The sequence below is a fragment of the Pantherophis guttatus genome, chromosome 2, assembly GCF_059756535.1.
Source record: "Pantherophis guttatus breed Tessera chromosome 2, ASM5975653v1, whole genome shotgun sequence".
NCBI lineage: Eukaryota > Metazoa > Chordata > Lepidosauria > Squamata > Colubridae > Pantherophis > Pantherophis guttatus.
Genome location: NC_142064.1, coordinates 99792023 through 99813619, shown reverse-complemented (window position 1 = coordinate 99813619; position 21597 = coordinate 99792023). Strand labels below are relative to the sequence as shown.

General features: G+C 35.1%; 1 protein-coding gene across 1 annotated transcript; it reads left to right on the top strand.

Annotated features, from left to right (window-relative positions):
- The first annotated feature begins 1061 nt into the window (after positions 1–1061).
- SRP72 (signal recognition particle 72) lies at positions 1062–21300 on the top strand. The gene is made up of 19 exons (XM_034410873.2): positions 1062–1256; positions 2547–2667; positions 4690–4813; positions 5607–5750; positions 7912–8023; positions 8860–8891; positions 9585–9709; positions 9797–9854; positions 10037–10168; positions 11315–11443; positions 12478–12550; positions 13352–13416; positions 14038–14133; positions 15207–15310; positions 16955–17032; positions 17235–17372; positions 17591–17628; positions 18220–18379; positions 21025–21300. The coding sequence occupies exons 1-19, from the start codon at positions 1124–1126 to the stop codon at positions 21203–21205; spliced, it is 2043 nt and encodes a 680-aa protein (XP_034266764.1). The 5' UTR covers positions 1062–1123; the 3' UTR covers positions 21206–21300.
- The last annotated feature ends 297 nt before the right edge of the window (positions 21301–21597 follow it).

Below are 21597 nucleotides of genomic sequence, written 5' to 3'. Positions count from 1 at the left end.
TGTAATGAATACTAAAAAGATAACATCAAATATCCAAAATAATTAGGGGTTGGAATGGTTTACAAAGTGTGCTTTGTTTGTTCTCTGCCGTGGTTCTGCAAGTAGTGCTGTGCAAAAACATTAGGCTGCAGATTCCAGGTGTTAAGTTTTTTCCCCCTTTTTTGGAAAATGCAATGTGGATCCTGCAATTTAGGTTTTAAAAAAAAGATTAAAGCTGGTGACTGGACATGTTATACGTTTTTCTAATTCCTTTCATCACATGAAAATGTGATGACCGAATTCTAACGGGCTTGAAAATTCATTTGGCTTCATTCACTGTATTCATTTTGTTTATTATGATAACATAGCAGTAGGAGAATACAACTACATAGGTCTGCAATCTTGAATTCAGTAAGGTTTATTTTGTTATTTCAGTGTTGGAGGGAAAAAAACTGCATGTGTGTATAGAATTTGATTTTTTTTAAAAAAAGGAAAAAACTAATACAAACGAATATCAACTAAGAAAAATAAACCAAGGAGAAAGTTAAAAGTGCAAGAAACAAAGAGTAAAGTAAAAGAAAATAAAGAAAAAAGGGAAAAGATACAAAGATGTAGCTTCTGATCTCTAAGTATAAATCTAGATCTTAACTCTTTGGTTACAAGTATAAAAACCCGTTTTAATCAATTCTATTAGATCTTCTATATTCATATTTTTTGTTAACATCTCCGTCTTCTCTCATTTACTCTTGAAACCTGCTAATGCACCAATTATTTTAGTTTTCCCATTAATGTTTCAATTCCCTTTAAAGGGTCTTCCAGGAGCAAAACTTTCAAAGTTTAAGTTCTACTGACACTTTCAAAGGTTTCCAGATTAGGTTGGCCCTAAAAAAAGAAAAGAAAAAACCGTAACCAAAATCGCTCAAAAAATTTCGAAGCGCAAGACCTCTCAAACAGCCAAAAAGCCAACTTCCCGCCACCTAGCCTCCCGCTGGGCACGCTTGCGCCGTAGAGAAATCGCGAAGCACCATAGAGAGCTGTACACGACAACAAGAACACTGATCTCGATTTACTTCCGGTATCAAAGGCTCATGTTCAGCTGTTTCCTCTGCTTGTAAAGTTCGGTTACTTCTCTACCTCTGTCAAGATGGCGGCGGGCGCGGGGAGCGGAAGTGGCTCCGGTACGGCTGGAGCTGCCTCGGTAGCCTCGCTCTGGAGCGAAGTGAATCGCTGCGGCCAGAATGGGGATTTCGGGCGCGCTCTGAAGTCCGTCAATAAAAGTGAGCGAGTGTTGCCGCCCTACCGGCGTATTCTTTTGAGGCGGAGGGAGGGGGGGGGGTTCAGTGTGGACCGACAACCGTCCGTTGTAGACAATTGCAGCAGCACAGGTGACGATGCATTTGTCTTCAGTGGAGTTCTTCCGATTTTGTGAGGCAGATTGCTACCTGCCTTTCCGATGCCGTAGGTAGAGCATTGGCAAAGGAGTAACAGCTGGTCTTGTCTGAGGTGAAATTCAACTGGAGCTTGTTATTCTGGACTGCTCAGCTTCTCTATTAAAGATACAATTGTATTTGTTTTCACGCTGATCTCGCCACGGGGGAAGGAGAACTCGCCTCTGAGAATGGTTGCTGGCTACTTTTGCTTTGGCCATAGCCGATTAATGTGCCTTTTTGCCCCAAGGTCTGTGACATAGGAATGGTAGTAATGCCATTCTGCGATTCTGTAAAAATAGTGTCACAGAATGACACCTACCATTCAAAAAACATTTTATAATCAGGTATATAGCCTTTGATGGGGTTAAACAAGCTTCCGAAAGCTGTTGTTACTGTAATGCTGTAACAGTGCTTCATTTCTATTGACACGCTCTGCAAAATATCCATTTCATGCACAAACCCTTTTCTATATGTTCATCTCAAGCGAGTTCTGATGGCTTTTAACAGCTGTGTGACAGGTAAGGGATTCATTACATGTCTTTCTAATCACTGCATTAGGAAAATGTTTCCTTTGCTGAATGGCCCCTTGTTATATAGTTTTTAAAAGCATAGGGAAAATGGAAAGTAACAGCCTTTCATGGCTGTTGCACCTGTACTTACTGTAACAAGCTGGCCTTTCCTCACAATTGCCCTAAACAGCCATACCTTTTTAATGTTTCCAGGCACAGCTTAACTGTAATTAGGCAAAAGAAAAATTAACTAATATTTATGATGATCTCATTCCCTAGTAGTATTAGCGTATTATTTGTCTCCTTTATCATACTATGTGAATTTCAAACCCAGTTCCATTTTAAATTATTTGGAGAAAATCGAGATAGACGTCCTTTCAATTAGATACAGTAGTTCAGGAAAGACAGTAATTATGCTGTTAATGATTTTTGTCCAAAATGGAAACTTCCACCAAATAATTTGCTTTCCAAAAATAAAATTGACCTGTACACGGGCATATATTCTTCAGAATGTTCAGTTTATAAATCCAGCTAAGTTTTCAAAATCAGAGGTATAAATAGGTAACAGGTGCAAACTGTTTTTAGTATATGTTCATTCTGTAGCTTAATGCATTGAATTTGCTTCTAGTACTACAAATCAGTAAGGATGATGTGACTGCTTTACACTGCAAAGTGGTATGTCTCATACAAAATGGAAGCTTTAAAGAAGCCTTGAGTGTGATTCACACCCATGTCAAAGTATTAACTAGGTAAGTATTATTAAATATTATTACACAGCCTATCTCTGCTATGTTTTCTGTATTTTTTGAAATATGAAAAATTACATAGATGTGTAAAAGTAAAACACATTTATAGAAAACATAGGGATGCACTTATTTCAAAACACATTTGAAGGAAGTTTTTCAGAACTTATACGATTACTATACCTCTGATACTTATTAAAGCACCCCAGTCTTTCTCAGTTTTGTGAGCCTGAAAAAAAGAAATGACTGCTTTAATAAGTCCACTGATTATGTTGATAATAATAATAATATCATAGTTGTCAAAAATCAAAACGTATAATTTATTGACATCGCGGTACCAGGAGAGGCCAGAATCGAAGAAAAAGAACTGGAAAAAAATCATGAAATATCATGACCTGATACTACACAGCTATGGATGAAACATGTAACAGTGATACCCATTGTCATTGGGGCACTTAACTGTAATTAGCATGTTTACCATGTCCAAGAATTTTATAAGATACATCAACAAATTACAGTTTCCTGCAATAACACCAGTGGAACTGCAAAAAAACTGCGCTACTTGGAACATCGTACATCTTAAGAAGATACTTGGTTGATATCTAGGACTCTGGCAGCAACCCGTATCAACCATTAGCACCAGTCAGTGGTATTTGTGATGCATTTTTGAATGTTCAGTTGACTGAGTTTCATGTTTAATGAGTAAACTAAATAATAATAATAATAAATTTATTGTCATTGTACGTGCATACACAGTATACCCATACAACGAAATTCACTTAACACCCAAAGACCAGGTCCAACACACATAACAATCCCCAAACACACTCCCACCCACTACAAATTCCCCTAAACCACCCAAACATCCACACAACAGACCAAGTAATACTGTCCAACAGCTCACAGATGGTAGCCCTTTAGTTCATTGTTGAGTGCAATTATAGCTCTGGGATAAAAACTATTCAGAAAATGTGTGGTATGAGTTTTAATTGTTCTGTAATCTGCCAGAAGACAACAGTCCAAAAAGATTAGATGATGAGATTGTTGAAGCAGTCATGTCTTTTTTCAGGCTTGCTCAGACCTAATTATCAATGCACAGAGAGCTGTATTCTCTTATAACATAAGGTGACTCAGAATGCAGCTGCAACTATATATGCTGATATATATTATCCCTCCTAAACTTGGTATCCAGTTGCATTGAAGTAAATCTGCTCATATAAAATGATTTTAGAATATTAGTATTATCAATCCAACAAAGTATTATATCCAATTAGTGTCTTAAATATTCCAGAATTTCAGCTTCATAAATACACAAGTATCCGTGGGACAGAAATAATATTATTCTCTATACTTTTTGAGTGTTTCTCCCATTAGTATAGCATGCATTGTTTTAGGTATTTTTTCCTATTATGTCCATGGTAATTCCTTTTCCCCCATCTGTAGATTTGTTAAAGACCAGATATAGTAACAGAAGCCTTAAGAATTATTAGCTCATTCTCTTAAATCCTTTATTTTGTAGTTTAACAACTGTCAGTTGCCCATTAGGACTTAGGTTAGAAGGTAAATGCTAAACCTTAGCTGTGTTACATTTGTACCTGAATTAATCTTGGAACTGACAGTTTTATCTATTCATTAAAACTCTGCTAACATCCGTTGCAAGGTTTTAATGCATATATTTACTCTTCAGGGGAAAACAGCTGGGTTTTAAATACTTACAGTGCATTAAATTCCAGGATGTTGTGATCATATTTCATTACATTAATATCCTCAACATAGAATATTTTTATCATTAGGTTCAGATGTGAATTGCAACAATTATAATTAATCAATTATTACACGCCGCAACTTTGAACAATTCCATAATATGTTTCTAGAATCTAAACTATATTCTCCATTGTACAGTGTAAGAAAGTCCCCCCCCCCCAGGTAAAATGTTAAGCGACACAATATGTATATATAATATATATCAATGTTCTGAGGAAAATGAATAGTGAGAAATAACCTCCGTATTTCATTTATATGTTGCAGTGACTTGATAGCTTTTGAGAAGGCTTATTGCGAGTACAGGTTGAACAGGATTGAAAATGCTCTGAAGACCATTCAGGGAGCCAGCCACCAGACAAACAAACTAAAGGAGCTCTATGGACAAGTGGTAATTATTCCTTTGTTTCAAATGCAAAGGCCACCTGTTGGTTTGGTGTACATTTAGTGATTATGCAAGTAAAAAAACTGGAGGTCAACCATTACTGCCCCAAATGTAGCATTAATTATGAAATAACTTGATATTACATTTCCTTCTATCATATTAAAGTGTAAACTAAAAAGATGGTTGGACATTATGTGTCCAGGGCTCAGGTCTGGGGCCCCAAGTGTATGAAGGAACCTGTCTTCTGGTTATGTGTATGGTCATTTTTCTCAGCTGCTGCATATTTTAATTTTTGTACATATATGTTTTTATTGTTTTTATTTTTATTATTATCCATTGTCAAGTAGTGTACACAATTTTTCAGAAAACCTTTTCCCTAAAAAGTTTTTTTCCCACAAAACAGCTTTTTATATCTAAGTGTTTAAATATTGTGAATATCATTATGACTGATTATTTTTTTAACTCCACACTTTTATATGTACACTGTAAATTCTTTCAACTATAGAGGAAAGAACAGCATTTTACTCTTCTGTTTGCTTTAAAAAAATTGTAGTTTGTGAATTGAGGGCAGATAAAAATATAGCTGCTACTGGTTAGAAATATCCTGGCTCAGATTGAGGAACCAGCTTTGTCCAAAAACTTTGTCCAAAAACAACAGAAGCTCTGTTGTTTTTTGGAACTGCTAAAATGTGATGCTAAATAAAATGAACTGCAGTAACTGTATGTTGATCCAGAGATTTGATTTTATACGTGTTTATTCTGTATCTGATTTACCAAGATACTAATTTTTTCTTTTCAGTTGTACAGATTAGAGCGTTATGATGACTGCTTGGCTGTGTATCGCGATCTTATCCGCAATTCACAGGATGACTATGAAGAAGAACGGAAAACTAATCTTTCTGCAGTAGTCGCTGCACAGAGCACCTGGGAGAAAGTGGTGCCAGTAAGTAAGTTTATAGTAACGATATACAGAATACATGAATCACTCCTTTCACACCTCAGTTCTGCAATAGATTAATTACATGAAGCATTTAATTACATAAAGCATGTAATAATACAGGATCCTTACCAGCATTGTTATAAAATGACTAATAAGAATGGAGGGATTAAGAATTGTTTTTGAGCCATAGACTTATGCTCTGGTTTTTCATCAGCTCTAATTTGGCAGCAAAATTAAGAAAGAAAGCAAAAAAAATATCATCAACACATCCTTTTGCTATGCAAAAGTGTCAAGTCTCTATAGTAACTTAAGGAGTAGCAGGTTTTTCCCCTCAACTGTGGCATCCATGGATCTCAGTTCTCTATAGCTAAAAGGGAGCAGCAAACCCAGCCAAGAGCAAGGTACCTACAGTAGTAGTGAACAAATTGTACAACTTGCCTGAGAGAATTGTGCAATGGCAAATTATAGTCATCTGTGACCCAACAATAATGCTGCCTTTCCGAATCAGTAGAAGATGGAGAATCTTTCTTACAGAATCCAGTGATGAAATAAGAGTTTTACTAGGTGTGCACTCTGAGAATAAGGGTTGCAGTCTTTTTCTACCTTCAACACCATCAAGATATGAGCACATGTTTTAAGCGTTGTATTGCATTGCTTTTTCATATCCTATTTCATACTCTGCCTTCTTTTAGATAGGAAGCAGACAAGTAGAGTTTGGGAGTTATTAATTTAATTTAATCAATTCTAGTTTTAACAACGCAAGTACCCCTCCAATAGCCAAGCAAAGAACTAAGCCAAGTGTCCTTTAGCATGATACCATTATCTGTTAAGCAGGCACACAAATTGAGAAATTGCACCATACCTGGAAAGATACCTTGCTGGAGAGGTAGCATCTTTTGATGGTGCTGAAGAAAGATAGAGATTGGAGAGCTGTCCGGACCCTGAGGCCTCAAAATATATTTGCCAGGCATTAAAGTTTACAGTGGACATATTAGTAAAAGCCTTCCTGTGGATAACTTCCTAGGCTTGGTGGATATGATAGAGGCCCATCACACATCACAGAAGCCGATCACACAAGTCGCTTCTCCCTTATCAGAGGTCTCTCAGGTTTGGATCCAATAATGATCAATTTCAGTTTAGAGCATTGTCCTTCAATCTGATATCAGTAGCAAAAGTATTCATTGAGGTGAGGGTGGGACTTACAAGCCATTTAAGATGCAAAGGTATATGTGCTTGCCTATGACGAATTGTTTCAAGTCCATATCCCTATTTATTTATTTAGCGTATGGCATATCATACATGGACTAGCAATATATATTAACATTGCCCATATCTCTGATACTTGCCCACAGTCAATTATCTAATTCCTTCAAGCATAAGATACTTCTCAAGTTCTGCCTGGGTTCCGTCCCAGAGAACACATGTAGCTCAAGCAATGTGCATTAGATTTTGAAGATCTATGTCATGCATATTAGAGAAGCAAAGCCCTGGTGAATTACTTGTCTCTTATGAACAAGAAATCAGAGGAGACAAGTTTTCCAATCTGCAATTAACAGAGGATAGATTAATACATTATCTTGGTCTTTATAGTCAGCAAGATTACAATGCTTTCTGCAGGGGACCACTTCATTGGCAGGTTTAAAGGCAAGAGTACTATTATATATTTGTAAGGCCATTTTAATATGGAATTGTCTAATTTTATAAAAAATAAAATAAGGATGTTTCTTTTGAAGATACTATATGTATACTTATATTGATGTACACTTGAAATACTGCTGCACTTTTCTGTCACTGGAAGATGGACCTGATACCCCCATCCTGTGGCCTATGGTCTCATAAACTATCCATATGACTCCAAAGTTGAGGTCCTCAGATACCTAAGTGCATTACGCTAACTGTTAGACATTGTCTATCTAACTTACCAGTTATAATTTGGTTGTAACAAGAGGATGCACAGTAAAGGAGGAGTTGAACCACCATTAGCTTAAGTATGTTCATGCAACTGAAGGAAGATCTACATGTAGATTTCATCCTTTCCTTCAGATGATCAAAAAGGTACATTTTGAAATTACCCATTCATATTGGAATAGTTTAAATAAACAAGCAGATGCTTTTTAAACTTACTCAAACTAAATTTCTTATTAATTAATTTTGCTCTCCTCAGGAAGACCTGGGCCTTCAGGAAGCTACCTATGAACTGTGTTACAATGCTGCCTGTGCTTTGATTGGACAAGGCAGGTTGAACGAGGCAATGAAAATGCTACAGAAAGCTGAAGGTAATGAGTAGTGAATTTAATTTATCCATTCCATATTTAGGAAAAAAAATATTTCCCCTGGATTTTGTGTTTATAAGCAGTTGTATTCAATTTCTTTAGAAAAATACATCTGAGAAAGTACATAAAAAAGATCATCCTTATGTCCCCAGTTCATTGCTTAATCCATCTGCCTAGTTAGATGGTAGTCCATAGCCAGACTCAAAAACAGATTGAAACCTGGGTAATATCTGGGTAGACAAAACTAGGAAATTACAGAACTTTACCAGGTGTTTTAATGTACTTGTTAGAGCCATTTATATACACAAATTTCATATTCAGGGCAAACTGGTAATTGGATAGAGAATAATGATATCATCTTTCACAGCCCAATACTCATCAATGTTTTCTAATATAATCCCATTTTTCTAGACTCCTGGGTTGAATGTTCATGTTGATGCTGCTACTTCTGTGTTGCTGGTGTAGACCAATGCATACAGTGAGCACCAGCTTGGGAAAATCCTTATAATCATGGCTTATCATGAGTGAACTGCATTCTAATGTTTATAGAGGGTTTGCTTTCTGATTAGTTCTTCATTCTTGTCCCTAGAATCACTGCAAAAACAGCAGTATCTTGTTCACATATCCAGAGTCTAGTTCTCTATATTTTTTTTGTTTATAGCAGCATAAAATCATCTAAACGCTTTTAATATAGCTTTATTTCTTATAAATCTTGCAACCCAAATGTTTATGTTGGGGGGAGGCATAACTTTTTGACTTGCTAACATTCTGTCACTGCCTCGATGTTTGATTTGTGGTTTTGTATCTTCCAAAATTAATTTGTTACACTTTCCCTATAGATTTGTGTCGCCAGTCTCTCTCTGAAGACTCGGTAAGAGTTTCAGTTCAATTGAACAATATATTTTTGTGTCTAATATGTTTAGCTGGTTGCAGCTGATATTTGCTATCCAAAGGTTTTAATGTTTATTAAATTGGGGGAGGTTATTTGTGTTTTGTTTTTTATAACATGTATTGATGTTGTCTTTACATATTTTCTACTTATTCTGAATTTTAGTTTAGAATTATAAACCACATCAAAATGTAGTCTGAAATGTAATAAATAAACAGATAAGCAATTCATAAGAATCCTTTCTGAGATTCTGAAACAGCACTCTTGTCTATTGTTCCTTTAAGTAACATCATACCTTTTTTCTGACTCCTTCACTAAAATATAATAGTGAAAATCTAGCTATAGACTTGGTAGCAAGGTCTTTAAAAGATAAATAGTAAAAATTGCCAGGTTTTATTGTTTCTTAAAAGCATTTAAAAGTTTTAAATACTTGCAGTTACTGATTTGTAGCAAAATATATTTATTGTGTTTGTAATTTAAACTAATAGGGTTCAGTTATCATAAATCGTGTGCCATATTATTTGTTTTAGGATGTTTTTTTTGGTTTCTTAAAAGCATTTAAAAGTTTAAAATACTTGCAGTTACTGATTTGTAGCAAAATATATTTATTGTGTTTGTATTTTAAACTAATAGGGTTCAGTTATCATAAATCGTGTGCGATATTATTTGTTTTAGGACGTGACTGAAGAAGACATTGAGGCAGAATTGGCCATTATTCATGGTCAAATGGCTTACATTTTGCAACTCCAGGGTCATACAGAGGAAGCACTACAACTTTACAATCAGATAATCAAGCTAAAGTAAGTATTTCTGTTTATTTTGATAGTGCTTTTAGCACTTTTTTAAAATGTCATACTTTCAAAATTGGATGTATTCTATTTTTACAGACCCACAGATGTAGGATTGCTTGCTGTCATTGCCAATAACATCATCACTATTAACAAGGTATAGAATTTTTGCCACAATACCTGAGAAGTCTTTGTAATATGATACTGTTTTGAACTACATTATATTTTTGTAAAGCTCTGCCTTCTGCTTGCAAAGCAGTAGATGAACAGATTGTCATAAGGGGTTTATGAAATACCACGTTTATGTTAATGAAGCATTCCATCCTGCACCTTTCACAGGACCAAAATGTCTTTGATTCAAAGAAAAAAGTGAAACTGACCAATGCAGAAGGTGTTGAACATAAACTGTCCAAGAAACAACTCCAAGCAATAGAATTCAATAAAGCTTTGTTGGCGATGTATACTAATCAGGTAATGTAGAGTTTGTACCAGTTTAAGTGGATTGGTTAAGCCAAGGCATCAGGTTAGAACTCGGGAGATTCTGAATTCTGGTCCTGCCTTGGGTACAAAGCCAGGGTGAGTCAGTCTGTCACAATCTTGGGAAGGAAGCAGTGGCAAATCATTTCTGAAATCTTGCCAAGAAAACCTCAGGGGTTTATCCAGGCAAACACAAGGAGTCAACTCATTTATTATGTCACATGGCTCCAAAATATACAGCTTAAAAATATAGGAAGTGACTTCCTCACATAAGAAAGCAAACATCCATGCATATAAGAATCTTAACTTGCTAAAGAAAGAGTAGATCAACAATTTCCTAAAAAGCAGAGAGCTTATGTTAGAAGGAAGCTTCTGATACAAGGGTCCCGTCTGTAAAGAATTATGTTCTCAGTGGCTTTTCTTTCTCCAAAAAAGCTTTGTAAAATCTACCATACAATTCAATGTATTGTAAAGGGCTGTGGATCATATTATTTATGACAGTTGCACTGTCTAAGGATCATATGATCACCATTTGTAGCCTTCTCAGCTGGCTTCCAACAAGCAAAGTCAATGAGGAAAGCCAACTTTGCTTAAGAACTGCATGATTCACTTAATAACTGCAGAATTTGCTTAACAACTATGGCAAAAAAGGTGGTAAAATGGTTCAAAACTCCCTTAACAACTGCATGTATACTATTTTGGAAAATTACAATAGCAATAGCACCTAAACTTACATACTGCCCCATAGCGCTTTACAGCACTCTCTGGGCAATGTCAGCATATTGCCCCCAACAATCTGAACTTTCATTTTACCGACCTTGGAAGGATGGAAGGTTGAGTCAATCTTGAGCTGGTCAAAATCGAACTCCAGACTATGGGCAGTGTTAGCCTGCAATCCTGCAATCTAACTACTGTGCCACCAGGGCTCTTTAATAATGTGGAGTCTACATAAAATCACTAGGTTCTTTATTATAATTCCTATACATATATTCTCTCTTGAGAAATGTTGGGCAAAGTCACTACAAACTGGATATCCTGCTAATGTAGTATTCAAGATGTTTACTTGTTACATATGTGTCTAGCCGCCTTTCTATTGAATTGCTTTTCTGAACTTGACAATTTTTAAATCTTACCTCTTAGGCAGATCAGTGCCGCAAACTGGCATCAGGTTTACAGTCACAAAGCCCTGAACACCTCCTTCCTGTTTTAATCCATGCAGCTCAGTTGTGTCGAGAGAAACAACATGCTAAGGCAATAGAACTCCTACAGGTATAGTTGACTGCTAGAAAAAAATGTACAACAAATGTCCTCCAGGGGGACAACACAACACTCTGATACAATTTTCCCAATGGTTCTTTTATTTTCCCAATAAGATTCTTTTATTTTGATATTTCTGTACATCACTGAAAATCATTTCATTCTCTAATAATCATGGCCCATGGTAAACTGTTAGCACTAACTGTATTTGTAGTCTTATTTCTAATAGAAGTTAAAAAGAATCAATATAGATTTAATACTGTTAAATTCCTCATAGAGGTCTATATCAACCGACATCTTTCTCCTATCCTTGCTTAATTCCTTTTTACATTTTTGTGAATGAGCCAGAACTATTTTTCTTGTAGTTTTTAAAATTCATCAATATCTTTAAACTGTGATTGGTAGCAATAGCTAGTTAGAAGAACATTTACAGTTTTAATTAATGTTAGTTGACAATAACATTAGTAGAAATATAATATTGCACTACAGCTCCTAAGCTTCTAAGAGAAAATTAGTATATCTGGATCTTTTTTAAACTTGCAGCATAGGCAATAAAGGAAGACACGATGAAGATTCATAACATTACTTCTGGTATAGAAAATAGAGATTGAAATAAGTGTTCCTCCTTTCCAATATTTGAATTTTGAGGGAAGTTCAAAGCCTATAAAAAGAAGCCCTTTTTGTATAGATCATAGTTAAGCTATCATTAATGCTATAAAAACTACTATTTGCTATCAGTGACTAATAGGCTTTGCAATCTCCCAGATCATAGGCTACATTGGATATTGCTGCTAGAAAAACAGTGGAATTATGAATCATCTTCTATGCTTCTGATTGGCCAAATGCTTCACTAAGTGATCAATCAGCTTGATTCAGCAGAACTGCTGGCTTTTACAATTAGACTAGTCTTTGTATATTCACATCTAAGAGTTTATTATTGGGAGGTAAATATTCCCCTATGTCATAGTCACTCATAATACAGTTCCTATTTTGTAGATTTTGAAGCAAACAAAGTCTGATTTGAATTCTTTTTTTTTCCCCTATAGGAGTTTGCGGATCAACATCCTGAGAAAGCATCTGAGATTAAATTGACCATGGCACAATTGAAAGTTGCTCAAGGTACACTGCCCCCACTCGCCAATTCTGTAAAGAACTTTCATATGCTGATAGTAGCACCGTTACACTCATATATTGTTTTTATTATTGTTATGTTTCAATTATTATTTCTGTGGAACATATTGCTGTTTTCTTGTAAGAATAAATGAGCATTAGAAGAAAATAGTTAATTGAGCATTGTTGTTGGGAGACACTTAAACCAGGAATTGCTTCCTTTGTGCTTAAGGGTCAGATGAATTCTTTGCTTTATAGAAATATTATAAATTGAATATCATTTATAGCTGTGCATTTTTTAATATTTTGTATGAAGTTGGTTTTGATTTTCAAGGGAATTATATAAATAATAATTATATTATATTAATAATTATATAAATGACCAGAGTGACATACAAATTTGATAAATAAATAAAAACTTAACTGTGATGAGCAATTGTATTCCGCTATCTCTTGTGCTTCTAAGATTTCAGGCATTTCCTACATGTTTGTAAGGATATTTTTATATTCATCAGAGGCAGAAGCCTTCTAATTTTTTCTATTAACTTTTGTCTCTTAAATAATAACCAATATTCTGACAAACTGGGTTATGCAATATTGTGTGTCTGCAAGCCGCCTGGAGTTGCTTCTAGCAAGATGGGCAGCACATAGGTTTAATAATAAATAATTAAATATTGTGGAACACCTGCAGCTCTAACTGAACATTTGTTTGGTGTTGCCCTCTTTCCTCTTGTTTAGATGGTAAATCTAATGTCTAAAAAAGGACTGGATAAGAATATTGATAATTATGTCATTTGTTCTCTATCAAAGGCAGTGTCACGAAAGCATGCATCATCCTAAAGAGTATAGATGAGCTAAGGCATAAACCTGGCATGGTGAGTTATAGATATAATTCAGCATATATGAACGTAGTTATAAATTCCATGATAAAACAAGAAATTCAGAATTTGCTTCTGAAGTCATTCTAGCACAATTGACAACTAACTTGCACAAGCAGTGACATTGAGAATCATGACCAGTGTGTTATATATATTTATTTATGAATTTATAAACTGTCAGGATGTCTCTTTAGTTGTGCATAAGAACAAGAGTTGCAGCCAATGCAATAATAGCAATTTCAGTAAAAATTATGATTACAAAAATCCTTGTGCTTGACATTTTATAGCAGTCTACTCCCAAAGGCCTTCTGGATCAGGTTTTTATAAGCTTCTGGAAGGCCAAAAGAATAGGGCTACTCTTTCTTTGGTATATTATTGGCAAGAAAAACTTTTTTGTTTATAAAATATATATCATTTATTTTGATTTTATTTTAGTTTTGAAAGATACTTTATTTCTTGAGTAGTGATTCCATTACTCTTGATTCTATTCATTTTACACACAATTTATCCAGTGAGAAAGTTACAATTAAAACACAACAGTAGTCTTTGTTTCAGCATTTATTACTTAAATTAATGTTGTCTTTCTGCTATCGCCCATCCATTTCTGAATGGCTATAGGTATCAGCATTGGTGACAATGTATAGCCATGAAGAAGATATTGACAGTGCAATAGAAGTCTTGGCACAAGCCATTGAATGGTATCAAGAATTCCAGGTAAGTTATAGAATGTAGATGTGATTCAAGAGATAAGGTGGTAATGTACAGTTACAGGAGTGAAGATCTTGTTTTTGAATTAAATGCAACTTTCTCTAGAATAGTAAGCCCCCAGGTGTTTGTTTTCTTAAAAGATTTCTCTGACTTCTTAAGCAACTCTGGGTGGCTTACAACTACCAGAAAAATCAATAAATAAAACAACAATAAAAACAATACAAAAACCCTCCACCATAATTATATTTGAATGGTCTCTTCCCTCCTAACTTTCAAAAATGCAATGCGATGGTTATTCCATCAACTTTTAGGGCAGATTGAATATAATGTGTGATTTGGAAAATTCAGAGAAACAGCAGAATAACCTATTGAAGAAGTGCAGATAGAAATAAGCAGTAGTTCTTTCTTTTGCATAGATAGATAAAGTATGCCTCCAATTATAATTAATAATAAAATATCCCCCAATTATCAGAGATCTGAGACATTCTATGGCCTGGAATTATGAATTATTCCCATCTAAATGGATTACTCTTGTTAGGTATCAAAATAATTCCACAACAATAAGTGATTTTTTTAATAACTAGCTTGTTGATTTGGGACAGAATTGGTAAGGAACAGAAATGTGTATTCAGGGAAAGGATTATTGATAATTGGGAGGTACTGAAATCAATGTACTATTTTTTTAAAAAAATTTAAACTATATCATCTATCTTAGCCATTACTACGTGCCTGCTTCCAAATTATTTCTTGAACTTCAATATTAAAAAACTTGAGTTTCAAAGCCGTAAATTTTCTCAGTGTTCTATAGGATACTATACTACAATAAATTTATGTATAACAAAATTATACATCCTTTGTAAATCCTTGCCAATTTATGACATCTAATAAAAAGTTAAATATAAAAATAACTGAAGAAGATTATACATGAGCTTCAAATCGGGATATAGATTTGCTACTCAAATGGATACATAATTGACTTTGGAGGCCCCTAACATTCTGAAAGCCCAAAGCAGGCATCATCTCACACCAGCATGTTAGTTGCTTCAAATTAATTGTAAACAAATACTGTATTTTTTCAGCCCAAGTCTCCAATACTTTTGTCACTAATAAGAGAAGCTGCTAACTTCAAGCTAAAGCATGGCCGAAAGAAGGAAGCCATCAGTGACCTTGAGGAACTGTGGAAGTAAGTCTTTCTGAGAACCCCTAAAAAGAGAGGCTTGCAGGAAGTGAGACATTCACAAGTATGCTCCTGACCAAATATATTAAAAATAACATAAACTAAGTATGTTAAATCCAAACATGGTAGTAGTCAAGAGCACGGATCAAAATTAGACATGGTCTAGTTTCACAGTTCATAACTTTGAGGCAGGAGGACAAAAATAATGATTCTCCTCACATTTCAGCCAGGCTAGAAGTATTTTGAGAAATCGTTCAGGAAACAAATCTCAAGGGTCCCTTGGTAAATATTGAAAGAAAAATTCACTACAAATGTGGGTTTAGCCTGTGTGTTTGTTAATAGGCTTTAAAAAGCAATTTTACAAGTTTCAAATACATAAACCTCTTAGCCAACATTCAAAGTTTTATTGCTTTTGATGTTTCATGATCCAAATTTCACATTTTCCCTCTTCCCCAAGAGCAATTTCATTCTTTTGTTAGAGAAGATTGTGCACTGTCTTTTCAGTTCAGCACAAAGTTCCATGGATCTTTATATTGGTAGTTCAATGGATAGTCTATTGAATTTAAAATTGAAATATTATTCCCTACACTATTCATTAGATTTTTTAAATTGTTCTTGGACTAAACCTTTAGGAATGGGCAAACTTTTAGTCTTCCTCTTGGCGAACGTATTAGCTGCCCTATGATTCTTTCTAGTTTGTAAGCATTTGATGTATAAAATCTAACTTAGGGTACTGCCACTGCACTAACTGCTCTCTAATAAAATTAGATTTTTAGTTGCACTTTAGATTTTCTACCTTACTATTTTTGTATACAGTGATCATGTTTTGTTACATTAATTGATCTGCTGTTGTTGAGAGAAATTACTATATCTGATCTTTGCAATAATCCTGTGAAGCTGGTCCCTGTTGAAGTATTTCGGCAGATTTGGTAGAGTAGAGACAGTGCTTTCCACAGTAGTCGGTGGTTTTAAATCCGAGTCTATATTCAACCTCAGTTAATTCAAATATAGTGGTACTTCAGTACTCATCGTTAATTGATTCTGGGAGGCACAATGAGTGCCAAAAACGATGAATGCCACACAGGTTTTTCCCATAAGGAATAATGTAGTGAGTCATGAGGCAGTAGACACTGACAAGTTCTACCTTGTATATTGAGTACCAAGCAAACGATGAGTACTGGAACAAAATGTTCACATCAAAATGCATTGACTATCAAATTTGATGAGTTTCAAAGCAGTTGAGTACCAAGGTACCACTGTACTATATTGACTTCTCTCAAAGTCATTTCTAGCTGTAGCTTGGATAAACTTATTTCATCCAGCAAAATCTTAGGTTTGTAGCCATGCTGATTCTTGATGAAGCCTTAAAGTAAGTGAGGATTGGGTTAATAAAACAATACATAAATCATCTTCTTAATCCATGTGGATTTTCCTGTCTCTTTCCTGATATGGAGGTAGGTGACTAGAGCAGCTGTGAGCTGCAGCTGTGCTTGAAGCAAGAAATAAAGAGGCTACATAGTTCTTGAAATATTGCTTGTAATTCCCACGGGTTTTAGCACTGGGATACTTCATGGTTGTTGATACCCAGAAATCGTTTCTTTGGTGTTAGTGGAAAAGATACCTGATTAATTCAGCTCTTTATTTTCATAGACAAAATCCAGATGATGTCCATACCTTGGCTCAGCTGATTTCTGCCTACTCACTAGTTGATGCTGAGAAAGCCAAAGTGTATCCTTTCTATGAGGTTGAGGAGATGTGTCTACAGGCAGTGTTTGGTGATTCCATCAAGTAGGCCTGTTTGCCACAGTAAACTTGTACACCAAGTTATTTTTTATTTACCTGCATGTTGTTTGTTTCAAGATTTAAATCATCCCTTTGCTTTTATTTATTTTATCTATATTGTTATTCCTAAACTCTTTCCTTGCAATAGTCTTAGCAAACATTTGCCTTCTTCAGACACAATGTCTTTGAAAGTAGATATAGAGGCACTGGAAAGCTCACATGGAGCAACATACATTCGGAAAAAAGGCGGGAAACCCACAACCGAGAATCAACAAAAAGAACAAGGGTAAAATAAGCTTTCTAAAATGATTATAAAATGAATTATAATCTCAAGCAAAGGGGATATGGAGAAGACCAATTCCATAAACAAAACAAATATACTGGTTATAGATTTCTCTCTCCCTTTTTAATTCTAAATCAAAGTCCTAAAATTCTTCTTTGGCAACCATTAACTTCAAATCTTCTCATGCACTTCATTTCAAATATTTTCTTGCTTTTTTTTAGTCAAGGGGATGTTAAGAAAAAGAAGAAGAAAAAGAAGGGTGAGTGTCTTATTGCTACAGTACTAGCTTGTTGTAAAACATACGTTTGGGGACTTGGATATTAGGACCTAAATACTTCCCAGCTAAAAATAAAATTTAAAAATGTAGATTTGATTTGATTTTATAATGCAGCATTGGCTGTAGCCTCTCTGACTAAATTATTATTTAAAAGGTAATACATTTCTGATATCTAATTGCTGGATGAAACAAGGAAGATCTGCTATCCTGCTTCCCAAAAGCAATTGTTTAGTCACAACTGGATGCAAGAGTAGATAGATTTTGGTAGTTTTTTAATGCATCTTCTAAACTTTTAAAAAGACTGCCATGTTTGAAACAAATCCAATTTTCACAAGCCAGAGTTTCATCTTTGCATTGTATGCTATTTGTAGTGATATTGTATTACTGCAAAAAGGGACTTTAAAAAAAGATGTATAGCCTACAATTAATATAAAAGTCATTGTCCCATACATAAAACATTTGGATTATATGAGTTTTGCAATGGAATAAAATTTTGGGTTATATGAGTTTTGCAATGCAGCTATTCTTAAAACAGACCATATGAGTAATCATTCTATTCCAAATGCTATGTAGGAAAACTGCCGAAGAATTATGATCCTAAAATGACACCTGATCCTGAACGGTGGCTTCCAATGCGAGAACGCACTTACTATCGTGGGAGAAAGAAAGGCAAGAAGAAGGACCAAATTGGGAAAGGAACTCAGGGAGCAATGACGGCAGCTTCCTCTGAATTGTGAGTAACTAGTTATCTAAACTTGTGCACGTCAGGTTTGGTGCTGCTCAAGAACTGGTTCAGGTAGTCCTTAACTTACAAATATTCATTTAGTGACCATTCGAAGTTACAACAGCACTGAAAAATGTGACATGTCCTTTTTTTGTACTTACGGCCACTTGGCAACTGGAAGTCAGATTCACTTAACTATGTTACTAACTTAACAACTGCAATGATTCACTTAACAACTGTGGCAAGAAAGGTTGTAAAATGTGGCAAAACTCACTTAACTGTTTTGCTTAGCAGTGGAAATTTTGAGCTCAGTTGTGGTCGTAAATTGAGGATTACCTGTAAGAAGGATGAAAGGATAGATATTTCATGTTTAGGGACAAAAGATGGTAATTCTTTGCCTTGATAAATAAGCACATCAACCAGGAATCAGATATAATCTTATATTACATTTATAGTTGCGTTTAGTTAACTTATAAATTAATTACAGTATATGCGATGGTTTGAGAAAAGGAAAGAGGGGCGAGGATTTTATGTTGTAAAGGGAAAAGTAAGTTATAAAACACCAATTTCTGTTCTGAATTACTTCTTGAATTAGTTTGCTTGCCTGCATAGGTTTACTATGTGGCTATTTCTATACACAATATTCTTACACATACCTTTCTGCAGATGTTCTCTTTTAAGTATTTTATCATTAATGCTGTCAAGAAATTGTTTTCTACTGTCCTTGGAAAAGCAGACTGTGGGGCAAAAGTGTTGCTGTTAAGTTAATTGACACTTTGTGATCTGAAGTGCTCAGGGAGATGAGGTTGCCAGTTTAAAATCATTTAATATGGCTTCCTGTTTTGTCCCATAGTGAAGCAGATGAGGCTTTTCTAAGTTTGGGTACAGGTAGTCCTGGACTGCCCATTTAGCAGTCTGAAAGTATGCAAATGTGAGTAGATAAATAGGAAGCACTTTGGTGGGAAGGTAACAGGGTATCATGCACCTTGTCGTATAGTCATGCTGGCCACATGGTCACGGAAATGTCTTTGAACAATGTTGGCTCCCTCAGCTAAGAAATAGAGATGAGCACCACCCCCTAAAGTTGGATACAACTGGACAGGGGAAAACTTTTCCCTTCACATTTACTCCTGGACTTAAAATGTTTTGTTTAATGATGGTTCAAAGTTACGATGGCCTCAAAAAAAGTGACTTATGACCTGTCCTTAAAGTTACAACTATCATACAAACACCAGGGTCATGTGATTATAATTTGGGCAATTGGCAACTGCTTGCGTTTACAACAGTTGCAGCATTTTATGGTCACATGATTGCAATTTGTGACCTTTGTAGCCAGCTTCTGATAAGCAAATTCAATTGGGAAAGCCAGATTCTCTTAACAACTGCATGATTTACATTAACAACCAGATGAATCATTTAACAACCATGCTAAAAATGGTCATAAAGTTAGGTCTGATCATTAGATAATTTATTTATGACTACACTGACACATATTCTGATCCCAATATGGTTATAAATCAAGGATTTACCTGTATTGCCTTCTCAATATCTGAATAGGGACGGCAAAGGACAATTCTTATAGAATCCATTGCTCTCAAAGTATGAGCCTGCAAACAAAAGTGTGAAGTGGCAAAAAACAGAATCTGTGAACATTTTCACTTTGTTCCAGTTCTTGAAGCCTAGCTTTCTATTCATGCATCCTTTATAATTCCATTTCTGCTGTTTCCTGAGCAGTTCAGGCAGAAGTTGGAGAGAATAGAAGGTTGTAGTTGTATTTGGGGAAATAGTAATTTTACCTTTTACAGTTAGGGAATTCCATGGGAAATTTTGCTTTTTAAAAGGCTTTGAAAAGTTTTGTGGTAGCATCGAATGGTAGCATCATATCCCGAACTAATCTCCATCTTTAGCCACCTCTAATTATGGGGCAAAATCTGCTGCATAATTGGTTTTGAAACAAAGGATCTATAATAAATTTGGCATACCAAGCAGCAAGCCATCACCACTATCTTGTTTACTTTCCCACTGCTTAGTGGGCGTTATTAATCAGCTATATATTGCTGTGTGTCTGTGATAAATACTCTACAGCTTAATAACAACATTGTTTAGAAGTTCTTTGATTAGATTTGGAACTCAGTACAGATTGTCAAAGATAATAAGTTGACAGATAACTTCTTATAGATGGAAATTAATCCTTGGAAAATATACATATGTACTATTTAAATGCTTGTCAGCCTTACAGAGCTTTCTAGACAAAAGAAACTAGTGCCATGTTGGTCTAAAACTTTTATTACAATAGCTTTAGTACAGAATATTTCAAATCTGAATGTGCTTCCTCCTTCATTTTATCTTTGTATGAATTGGGGAGGGGGACTATCTGAAGTGTTTCTCAAGTTACCGTAGTTTCTGGGAAAGGACTCAGATCCCACTTGTCTGATTGTTGCCCTGGTAGCAGTTCTTCCAACTGTCCTCCAAAGCCATCTTCAATGGCCTCTTCAGTTCTTTGCAAGCAAAAGTTAGAATTCATATGTAGTTTATCTGTCTTAAATATGTGAATACTCTAATTTCTTTACATGTAACATGTTTCGGTCTATTTGTAGGCTATGAACTAAAAATCAACTTTATATTATTATTATTATTATTATTATTTTTTGCAGGGATGCTAGTAAAACTGCTAGTAGCCCACCTACATCCCCACGGCCTGGCACTGTAACAGCTATTCCATCAGCATCAACAAGCAACATGATACCACCCAGGCACCAAAAGCCTCCTGGTGCAGCTGCAACAAAAAAGAAACAGCAACAGAAAAAAAAGAAAGGTGGGAAGGGAGGCTGGTGATCAGGACAAGCAGCTGAAATTGCTATATTTTTTTCTTGTTATGACAACTATGAGCATAATAAAGGTCAAACAAAAACAAGGTGAATTTTTCAAAATTGTGTTTGGTCTCTAAATTTTTTAATAGAGAAAGCTTGTTTTTGTATTAGAATCCATTGCTGGGGAACTATTTATTTTTGAATTAACTGAACATTTCAAGGAGACATTTAACTAAATGGGGACTGAATAGCAATGCTAAGAAGGGAATTGAGTTCTGATTTTTTTTTTACTTGAAAATGTTTTTAAAATAATGTCTTTAGCTGATTTTTCCACAAGTTGACTGGCCAGTAACAACTACCATAGATTGTTAGATAGACAGTTTATGGCACTGAATGAAAAATAAAAAAGCCTGGAAC

Coding starts and splice junctions, on each gene's coding strand:
- SRP72 (XM_034410873.2), top strand. CDS start 1,124: ATGGCGGCGGGCGCGGGGAGCGGAAGTGGCTCCGGTACGGCTGGAGCT. Junction 8,892..9,584: donor AGTCTCTCTCTGAAGACTCG/GTAAGAGTTTCA, acceptor TATTTGTTTTAG/GACGTGACTGAAGAAGACAT. Junction 15,311..16,954: donor GACCTTGAGGAACTGTGGAA/GTAAGTCTTTCT, acceptor TTATTTTCATAG/ACAAAATCCAGATGATGTCC.